The sequence below is a fragment of the Solanum dulcamara genome, chromosome 4, assembly GCF_947179165.1.
Source record: "Solanum dulcamara chromosome 4, daSolDulc1.2, whole genome shotgun sequence".
NCBI classification, from domain to species: Eukaryota; Viridiplantae; Streptophyta; class Magnoliopsida; order Solanales; family Solanaceae; genus Solanum; species Solanum dulcamara.
In genome coordinates, this window is record NC_077240.1 from 15,141,889 (window position 1) to 15,152,852 (window position 10,964).

The 10,964-nt window shown below is 36.6% G+C and overlaps 2 protein-coding genes and 1 pseudogene across 2 annotated transcripts; 1 reads left to right on the plus strand and 2 right to left on the minus strand.

The window, feature by feature from the left end:
- Positions 1-856: 856 nt before the first annotated feature.
- Positions 857-2,307, minus strand: LOC129884031 (putative UDP-rhamnose:rhamnosyltransferase 1). Its single transcript, XM_055958410.1, has one exon. It carries the CDS (start codon positions 2,305-2,307, stop codon positions 865-867), a length of 1,443 nt encoding a protein of 480 aa, XP_055814385.1. The 3' UTR covers positions 857-864.
- A 1,994-nt stretch (positions 2,308-4,301) lies between these two features.
- Positions 4,302-5,547, minus strand: LOC129884032 (putative UDP-rhamnose:rhamnosyltransferase 1; annotated as a pseudogene).
- A 2,513-nt stretch (positions 5,548-8,060) lies between these two features.
- LOC129886535 (probable polygalacturonase) lies at positions 8,061-10,962 on the plus strand. The gene is made up of 6 exons (XM_055961248.1): positions 8,061-8,350; positions 8,589-8,942; positions 9,499-9,619; positions 9,729-9,903; positions 9,989-10,059; positions 10,156-10,962. The coding sequence occupies exons 1-6, from the start codon at positions 8,348-8,350 to the stop codon at positions 10,860-10,862; spliced, it is 1,431 nt and encodes a 476-aa protein (XP_055817223.1). The 5' UTR covers positions 8,061-8,347; the 3' UTR covers positions 10,863-10,962.
- The last annotated feature ends 2 nt before the right edge of the window (positions 10,963-10,964 follow it).

The window sequence follows — 10,964 nt, forward strand, 5'->3', positions numbered from 1 at the left end:
AATGCGCCGTCTCCAAAATATCATATGAAGCTTTCATCAGGGGGAGTAAATACGCGCTGCACTCTTTTTTCCTTCACCAAGGTTTTGTCCCATTGGGTTTTCCTGGTAAGGTTTTTAATGAGGCAGCAATCAAGGCGTATTATCAGATATGTAGACACAACATCAGAATAACTTAGTATATTATTTCTTGTAAAGTGTTTTTATGTAAACACATTACACGTGGACATCCAAGGGGGAGTGTTAAGTGGAGTGTCCACATATAAGTGGAATGCCCACCACATATTATATTAAAGTGGGGCCCACTAAAAGTGGGCATCCCACTAAATTAACTCCTATATATACATTGCCATGAATTGGCAATAGACGATTGTAAAGAAAAAAAAATACTCTGCTTTGCTTCTTCTTCAGTTCTCCTATTTACTCTCTCTTTCATTATTAAATTGTTAATTTAGTCTCATTTTACAACAATAGCATCATTATTGTATTTTTTCTCATTTTGCCCTAATTACTTATCGGACCATTTATTCTAAATTGTTTTAATAATACTCAATATTGTATCCTATTTTTACTTCATAATATTGTAAGATTATTGACATTATAAAATAGAAAAAATAATATAATTTATTTAAATATTATATTCATCGAAATAATACATTATAATACAATATTGATATCTGCAATTATCACCCCATCAGGAAACATAAAACTATCTAATTTATTCATTCCAATTAAAATTTCCAGTACATTTAGAATAGAAGGAAATGCAGACAGAGCAATTTTTTTTTTTTTTTGAACCGCAGGAAACCCACAACCTATGCCTTAGTAACCTAGGTTGGATTCGATCCCAGATCTCCCATCCACCACTCAACCATGCCCTTGCGGGCAACAGAACATAGTTTTATTCCCCTTACTTTTCAGATACTCAATAAAGCTAGCAATGTAAGAATTCTGAAGTTGTGTATCTCCAAAAACAGCAGCAGCTTCTCTTGCTCTTGCTCTCAGCTCTTTACCTTCCTCAGAAACCATGGCGGACGTCAATGCCTTGGCTATATCCTTTCTAGTAAACAATCCATTTTCTTCATTTCTCTCCACTTCAATTCCTAATCCTTTTTCCACTAACAATCTTGCATTCAGCCCTTGATCATACATAAATGGCAGAACAACAAGAACATGTCCATGCTCTAGTGTTTCTACAATAGAACCAAGGCCCCCTTGAACTAGTGTCCCTCCAATTGAAGGATGTGCTAGAATTTCCTTTTGACGCGCCCATCCAACGTGCACTATTCCTTTCTCTTCAGTCCTCAATTCAAATCCTGTTGGCAAAGGATCCACATCATCTGAATTAGTAGTAATACTCCATTTAGGCTTTTGTAATATCCATAAAAACGGTAGCCTAGACAGTTCAATCCCATGAGCTATTTCATATACTTGGTCTTTATTCGGTTTACACTCACTCCCAAGTCCCACAAATAAAACTGACCGGGGATTCTGTTGGTTGAGCCATTTTAAAATCCTCTGCCACGATTGATCGCAATTGAGGTTGAGGTCTCCCCCTGATGGTGGTGGTAGTAATCCAATTGGGATTATAGGCTTAGAGATGAGTTTATGCATAGCATTCAAGTAATCACCTTCAAATTCTTTGCAACTACGTATAGCTATAGCTCTACATGCTCCCAATACCTTGGCTGAACGTTGAGCGTATGATTCCCCTGAGGCGTCTTCTTGGAAAGACAGAGAGAAAAGCTCTGCTGCTTCATAACTCCGGTAAGCCAATGTTGATGGAAAATGCAGCTTCTCAGAAGCGGTTGACGTGAGACTTTCGGGCATTGGTCCTGAAGCTCTAGCAGCAATCAAGAAAGCTCTTGAAGCAGCTGAGAAAACACTGAAGTGAATCATAGGGATATCGTAAGTTTCAGCAATCTCAACTATCCAATTTTGGAAGAAATCAACAATAATCCAATCAGGTTTTTGATCAGCAATGAACTTTTTGATCGGTTCTCGGAGTAGATCATAAGCTGCTTTCAAGTACTGGATTTTTTCTAAAGGAAGATCAACAGAAGCTTCAGCATCTTCAGGCAAAAGAGTCTTGTCATCAAGACTTGGCAATGGAAATTCCACTAGTTTTACAAGATGTGTTAAGTTTGGAGGGACTTTAGGAAGTCTATGGATATTTTTCGGAGTCGAAATGAATGAAACATGAATTCCTCCTAATTCAGCTAAGGCTAAGGAGAGATTGAAAAATGGAATAAGGTGACCAAATGCAGACCATGGTAGCATTACTACATGAACATTATCACTCTTACTCATTTTTGTTCTTTATTTGCTAAGTAATTCTTAGTTCTACTATTTGTGTGAATGAGAAAGAGAAGTAGATAGATAGGTCATTTATTAGAAAATTTTCCTTAAAAGTTTGTTGTACGAGGTTGGATCATGCATTTTTATGGGTGTGCCAGCATGTGGGAATACTAAGAAGTACAAGCTCCTACATAGGATCTTGTTTGCTATATCATTTGGCAAGATTAGGACATGAGAGTTTGCTTGCAAATTCAACCACTAATTAAGTTTTGAATCAAGTTTTTGTTTGGGAGATTCAAGTCAAGTACTATTATTGAACTAATAAAATGGATTTTGAAGTGGTAAACCTATTCTGAATCAGATTATGCGGGTGCTTTTGGGAGCAAGAAAATCTATAGAACGGTGGAAATATTAGAAAGGAACATTTTCTATCAAAAGAGTGTGATAAATAAAAAAGTAGACCGAACACAAGTAACCACTAATGTTTGCATTAGGATAAGTTGTCTATATCACCTCTTCAGATGTGATTCTTCTCCGAATTTTGTGTAAACGCAAGATACTTTGTACACTGAGCTGCCCGTTATTTAACTGTGATCAAGAATCGTGTTCCCCCACCGCACACACACCAAACTCCCCACAAAAGTTTTATGGAGAATACTATGCAAGTTGACAAGTGAAAGTAATATAATAAATTGATTAATGTTGGAATAATAATTCAAAGTTGGAGAAAAATATAGAAAATATAGAATATAAAGAAATATAGAGATCTTGAAGTAAGATTGAAGAGATTTTGAGTTTATAAATAAATTATTTTTCATCAAATTGATATCAGAGCTTTTACGATCCTGATAGAGAATTAAAGAGTTTCTGCTGGCTATGACCCATATATACCGTCCTCAGGTCAATGATCATGATGACAAACGTCGGACGAATGATATATGCATGAATATATCATCTTAGGAGGAAGGACTTACAAAAACATTACATAGTTAAAGAAGTACAAGCAAACATGGTACAAGAGGAAAAAAACTTTTCTCTAATTATAAGTTGGAGAAAGTAAAAAATAAAAAGGAGTTAATGGGAAGGCATCAACGAGAGTTGGAGACAAAGTGCTCTAACACTAGATTGAACCTTCAGACCGGGTAGCCCAAGCCTTCGAGCCGGATAGACCGTGCCTTCGGACCGAGTAGACCGTGCCTTCGGGCTGTGTAGATCGAGCCTACGGGCCGGGTAGACCGGACATACAGTTCGGGTATATTGAGCCTTCGGGTCGGGTAGACCGAACATACAATTCGGGTAGACCGACCTTTCAAGCCGGATAGACCGAGCCTTCGGGTCAGGTAGATCGTGCATTCGGGCCGAATAGACCGATTATGTGGGTCGGATAGACCGGACATATAGTCCGAGTAGACCGAGCCTTCGGGCCAGGTAGACTGATCCTACGGATCGGATAGACCATGCCTATGGGACGGGCAGAAAAAAAATTGAAGATTGAAGAGAAGTTCTCCAAAACAACAACAACGACAAGAATGAAATTAAAAATTGAAGAATAGTGTTTTCCAATACAACAGCAAAGACAAGAAGAAAAAGGCAAGAGCATACAATTTTGAATTACGGGAGAATATTGGAATAGCAATTCAAAGTTGGAGTAGGAATTATAAGTTGTTTAGGATTTGTTATTTTTTATTTATTCAATTCATGTCTAGTTATGATTTATTTGTCCTAATTTATATAGGAATAAGTTTTCTAGTTCTAGTTTAATTTAATTTCTTACTATTATAAATAGGTATGTTGCTAGGTTATTTTCATTACACAAAAAATATAGAATATAAAGAAATATAAAAATCTTGAAATTAGATTCTAAGAGATTTTGAGCTTATAAATAAAATATTTTCCTTCAATCAAGTATCAAATCTGTTTAGACCATGTAAGAACTTGTACAACTTTCCTAATCAATTTACTTGAAGGAAACAAATTAATTCTCTCGTTAAGTTCCTTTAAAATTTCAATTTATTCATTACAATAAGAAGTTCAACTACATTGAAGTTAAGTGGAACAAGATGGAGCATTGCTGTCTCTAATGATATTAATCAGTAGATATTTCTTCCCTATTATTCTTCAGATACTCAACAAAACTAGCAACATACGAATCATGAAGCTTTTGATCTTCAAAAATGGCCGCAGCTTCTATCAGTCGAACTCTCAGCCCTTCACCTTCCTTCGAACCCATAGCATACGTCAATGCTTTCTCCATCTCATTTCTCGTAAACGATCCGTCTTCTTCATTTCTCTCCACTTCAATTCCCAATCCCTTTTCCATCAGAAATCTCGCATTAAACCCTTGATCATACACAAATGCCAGAACAACAACAACATGACCGTACTGCAAACTCTCTGTAACGGAGCCCCACCCCCTTGAACCAGAGTAACCCCAATTGAAGAATGTGCCAGAATCTCCTTCTGTGGTGCCCATCCAATGTGCACCATCCCTTTCTCCGGAATCCTTCCGGCAGAGCATCCATTTCATCAGAAGTACCCCAATTGGGCTTCTGGAGTATCCATATGAATTGTACCCCGGAGAGCTCAAGCCCGTGAGCTATTTCATCTACTTGCTCTTTACTCGGTTTACATTCGATTCCAAATCCAACGAATATGATCGATCCGGGCTTCTGTTGATCCAGCCATTTGAAAATGCTCTGCACTGATGGATCTCTGTTGAATAAATTTGTTGATGGAGACAATGATATTGATAATAATCCAACTGGACGTACAGGCTTGTCGACGATTTTAGTAAAGTTTGAATTCTTTGCAACTACGTATAGCTATAGCTCTACACACACAAAGTATTTCGGATCCACGTTGAGCAAATGATGCACCCGAGGCATCATCTACATAACATGTCGACATAAGCTCTAATGATTCGTACTTTCGATAAGCCAAAGTTGATGGGAAATCCAGCATCTGAAATACTGCTGAGGTTAAAACTCCGGGTGGTTCCCCTAAAAGTTTTGCAGCAGCACCGAAAATGCTGTAGTAAATTAAGGGGATCTCAAAGTTACAGCAATATCGACTATCCAATGTGGCGTGAAATTAGCTAATGATCCAGTCAGGTTTTTCATCAGCGATGAAGTGTTTGACGGGTACTTGGAGGAGATCATAAGCTGCTTTCAAGTACTGGATTTTTTCAGCAGGAACATCGACAGTAGCTTCAGCATCTTTGGACAAAAGAGTCTCGTTTTGAAGAACCGGCATTGGAAATTCCACTAATTTTACAAGGTGTGTTATGTTTGGAGGGACTTTAGGAAGTCTTTTGATGTTTTTTGGAGTAGATATGAATGAGACATGAACTTCTACTTCAGCTAAGGCTATGGAGAGACTGAAAAATGGATTAACATTACCACATGAACATCACTATCCTTTCTCATTTTTGCTCTATTAGTTCCACAATATGTGCGACTAACAAGAGAAGAAGATATACCCCTCTTATATTAGCAGAATTTTCTAATTGAAAAATTATTAGGCTCGTTTCACCATGAATACATATTTCATGTGTGTATGCATGGGATGAAACAACAATTCTTCTAGATAGGCTGCGTTGCTTGCACGTCCAATCAGTATTTTTTTACACGTTCTTAGGAGATTCAAGGCAACTACTGGAATGGGATCTTAACTAAACAATGAACCAATTAGCACTCAATCGGATCATGTGGGATGCTCTTGGGAGAAACAAACCTCTTTAATAGATACCACATGCATGAAATCTTATGTAAACTGTTTTTTACACTAGGAATCGAAATTGAGTCCTTACTTGTTTACCTTAGCTAGCTATGGACGAGCTAACCAACACAATACAAGATGAGGTTTCATGATGTATGCTATTTGCTAAAGATATTGTGTTAATTGGTAAACTAGCAAGGGTGTCAATCTAAAGCTTGAACTATGGAGAAGCACTCAATTTAATTGAGAGAGTACAGGTTTTAGGATCAATAGAAGTAAGACATGCATTGCAAGTTTAGTCAGCATGAGAAGAGAGAAGTTGAGGTGAGACTAGATGGGATTGTTGTGCCAAACTACAAACAATTTAGATATCTAGGCTCGTTATTTCCAGAGAATGAAATGATAGATGAAGATGCATGTTACTTAGGATTAAAACCAGATGGTTAGAATAGAGAAGTCCTACCGGAGTGTTGTGTGATAGAAGGATGTCTACCAAAGTGAAATGTAAGTTCCATAGGATAATTAGACTGAGAATGTTATATGGTAGTAAATATTGGATTGCTAAAGTATATCCATAAGATGAGTATTATAGAGATGCAGATGCTAAGATGAATATGTGGTCATACCAAATTAGAGAAGATTAGAAATGACCACATTTGCTAGAAGGTGCAAATAGTACACATTGAGGATAAAATTTAAGGAGGTCGCTTGAGATGGTTAATTGAGCATATTTTGCGTTGACCTACTGATGCACCAATCTGTAGGTGTGGAACAATGGTTAGTGAAGGTAGTAAAAGCGGATGAGGTAGGCCTAAAATTACATGGAAGGAAGTGTCTCGAAAGACCTACAAATATTTGGTATCAATGCAGACTTTGCTAAATATAGGACACAATGAAAGAAAAAGATCAATCCATATGATAGCTATTGAAAGGTCCTAGTATATGCATAGAAAGGTCCTAGTATCTTCACTGAATCTCTTTCTCTTCCATCCAAAGTTAGAGCTACAATACAGTTGAATATGATGGAATTACAAACTTCAGGTTCAGATATAAGGAAAACATGTTCTAGTATTCAGCTTCATTAGTAGATGAGCTACTCATAATCCTAACTGTTTTGTACAATATTGTAATAAGGTTAGATATATTCAACCTTCACTTTGTAATAGAGGCTAAGGTCTATGTTCTCCCCCGTGTAATGATGATTTTTGGTAAATATACAGGTCGGATTCGGGCTTAACTCCTCCATCAAAAGAATGAAACCTTTACGAGATTGATTTTCAATAATCTTAGACCATATAGTCCCTAATCGTTAATTAACTCATTGGAATTGCACCCGCGATAGTCAATTATCGTATTATTTAAGTTTTATTAATTTTTTTAAAAATTATTTCACCTTTGCTTTCTTTTTCAATATTTTAGTTATTTTATTGTAAATTCCCATTAAATTTAATATTTAATTTAATATCATTCAACAAAATTTGGATATTTTGGGACCCTCACTAACTAATTTCTAACGGAAATGACCAACAACAAACTACTCTTTGTTGACTCTGTCTTCCCTCAATTTTTGCCCACTTGGACATGCTAAATTTGCGCTTAGCTTCTATTATTTCATCTAACTTTTCAACAACATGAAAAATGTAATCCCTATATACCTAATATGGTGGAAATATATGTATCTAACCTAACATGGTGGAAAATTCTATGTTATATTTTCGTGTCATATCATGTTTCTTCTTGTTGAAGATGTATATCTAATGAATGAGTCAAAGTTGAATGATTGTTTTGGTTTCTAACACAATTGTTTAGTACCTTCTCGTGATTGTTAGACAAAGTTGAATAATTTTTTTGATTTTATGTTACACAAAAATAGTTTAGTCAATTCAATGCAATAAAATAAAAATTGAGTGACCATATACTAATTTAACCCAACATAGCTATAAATATTAAAAGATAAGAGAACTAAACATAAAAGAGGAGGTTGCTCAAACGTACGATTGTGGGAAATGTCAAAACATGATACATGAAATATTACTAGTGTCACAAATGATGTGAGAAACATGATATGAACCCATACCACAAAATTAGATATAGAAAGAAAATGAGATTGAACTTGTCATTGTCTGGAGAGTATTAGCTCCATATAAATAGTATATATTTAGACATAAAAATGTTTCACCAGTCATACTTTCAAACTTTTTTGCCTATATAAACCACTTGTTTGTGTTTGTATTTAAACAACTCAGCAACTCCATACACCCCATTCACATTAAACAATAGAGTGGTTCTACAAAGCTCACGTGAACTACCAAAACTCACTTCACTTCTTTCTTCTATGGTAAAGTACAAAGTTCTCTAAAAAAAACAATTCAAAATGTTTGTCTTCTGGCTGATTGTATTAAAATATGTGAAAAATCATGTCTTACTTTATTTTTATATTTTTGAATAACGGTGGTGCCTTAGCCAGCTTGCGCACACTTCGATTAATCATATAGATATATAAGAAGAAATCACCTTCTTTTTTTTTTGTCACGCTATAATTTGATATCATTTCATGCTTTACTATATTCCTGCAGATGGTGAAAACAGATTGGCTGCTAGTAGGCCTTCTAGGACTGGTGTTTACAAGTCTCGAAGGAGCTGAGGGAAGAAAAGAAAGAAATCTTGAAGGGTCCTCCTATGAGTTAGCATACTCAGCAATGAACTGCAGAAGGCACAGTGCATCCATAAAAGATTTTGGAGGAGTTGGAGATGGAAAAACACTCAACACAAAGGCATTTCAGAAGGCAGTAAATCAACTGAGCAAATATGCATCAGATGGTGGAGCTCAACTAGTTATCCCTGCTGGTCACTGGCTTACTAGTAGTTTCAATCTTACTAGCCATTTCACTCTTTTTCTTCACAAGGATGCTGTTCTTCTTGCTTCTCAGGTACTAGTTCTCTTCAAATCTATAACATATCAATTTTGATCTAGTTGTCGCATTGGAATTTCAAATTTGTCAGCTAAACAGAAACTTTATTGTGAGAAAAGAAAAGTAAATGTTGAAGAGCCTCTGGGGTTGTAAGCTCTGCTCTCTCAAGACCCCTACTCTTAACTATACTTTCCCAAATTACGACTAATAGTTTCGCCTTTTGAACCACCAATCGTGTTAAGCGACTGATAAAGTTGACAGAATGAAAACCTTGATATAACTAGTAAAGTTGTTGTCATGTGACAAGGAGATCACAGGTTCGAGCTGTGGAAACAACCTCTTGCAGAAATGTAGGGTAAGCCTGCATAAAATAGAATCTTGTGATCCGGTCCGCTCCGTACCCGCACATCTGCCCTTTTTTGATCACATTAAGTGACAGGGACGGGAAAAAACCTTGTAAGGGGCAGCCCTCGACCCGATCATCCAATTCACAACAACAAATGGGTATGGTATTGTAGTCAAAGCAATTCATCATTGTACTTGCTATTAATGAGTGTGATTTTAATTGGTTCAGGAGATAAACCAGTGGCCTGTGATAGACCCCTTACCATCCTATGGTCATGGTAGGGATGCACCAGGAGGCAGGTACATCAGTCTTATTTTTGGTACTAACCTCACAGATGTCATCATCACAGGTAACTAAAGTCTTATTATAGACCAAACACTTCTATCCACTTTGAAGATAATAATTTTTTGTTCTATTTTTCAACAGTTTAAAATTGATAGTCTTTTCTGCATGATTAGGTGAGAATGGGACAATAGATGGACAGGGTGCCCTCTGGTGGCAACAATTTCACATGAACAAACTAAAATATACAAGACCTTACTTGATTGAACTTATGCATTCTAATAAAATTCAGATATCAAATCTAACCCTTGTCAACTCTCCTTCTTGGAATATCCATCCTGTTTATAGCAGGTGAATTTTATCAGCCAAATCTTACATTAACATATTATTTACTCTTTTCAACTTTATCACAATCTTCATGCTTGTGAAATTTCAGCAATATTATTATCCAAGGCATCACTATTTTAGCACCTGTTACATCCCCAAACACTGATGGAATCGACCCAGGTCTGTTTTTTATTCTTTTCTAAAAGCATTTTAATAAAAGAAGTCGAGGAAAAACTGATTCTTCTAGTCTATTCCTCTTGTTCTATAAATTTTCAGATTCTTGCACAAATATAAGACTAGAGAACAACTACATTGTATCTGGAGATGATTGTGTAGCAGTCAAAAGTGGCTGGGATGAGTATGGTATAAAATATGGAAGGCCAACAAGTCATTTGATCATCCGACGTCTCACTTGCATTTCACCTTACAGTGCAGCTATAGCATTAGGAAGTGAAATGTCAGGTGGAATTCAAGATGTGAGAATTCAAGACATTACAGCCATCCAGACAGAATCAGGGTTAAGGATCAAGACTGGCGTGGGAAGAGGCGGCTATGTCAAAGATATATATGTCAAGGGGATGAAACTACACACCATGAAATGGGTATTTTGGATGACAGGCAACTATGGTTCACATGCTGACACTCACTGGGATCCTAAAGCCATACCAGAGATAAAAGGGATCAATTACCGGGATGTGGTGGCTGAGAACGTGTCAATGGCCGGCCAGCTAGAGGGGATATCCGGGGATCCTTTCACTGGAATCTGCATGTCCAATGTAACAATTGGTTTAGCAAAAAAGTCCAAGAAATATCCATGGGATTGCACTAATATTGAAGGAATTAGCAGTAGTGTGCAACCTCCACCTTGTAAGTTGCTAGCTGATCAGGGCCCAGAGAAGAGTGGGATGTGTGATTTTCCTACAGAAAGTTTACCCATAGATAACATAGAGATGCAAAGATGTTCTTATAGATTGAATTACTGATAAGCTTTCCATACATGTAATAGTTCTATTACTTGAGCACCCATACTTTTCATGGCTACTTCAGAATACCCTCAATATTACGCTACAAATATAAAGATTTCA

Coding starts and splice junctions, on each gene's coding strand:
- LOC129884031 (XM_055958410.1), bottom strand. CDS start 2,307: ATGAGTAAGAGTGATAATGTTCATGTAGTAATGCTACCATGGTCTGCA.
- LOC129886535 (XM_055961248.1), top strand. Junction 9,620..9,728: donor CACAGATGTCATCATCACAG/GTAACTAAAGTC, acceptor CTGCATGATTAG/GTGAGAATGGGACAATAGAT. Junction 10,060..10,155: donor CACTGATGGAATCGACCCAG/GTCTGTTTTTTA, acceptor ATAAATTTTCAG/ATTCTTGCACAAATATAAGA.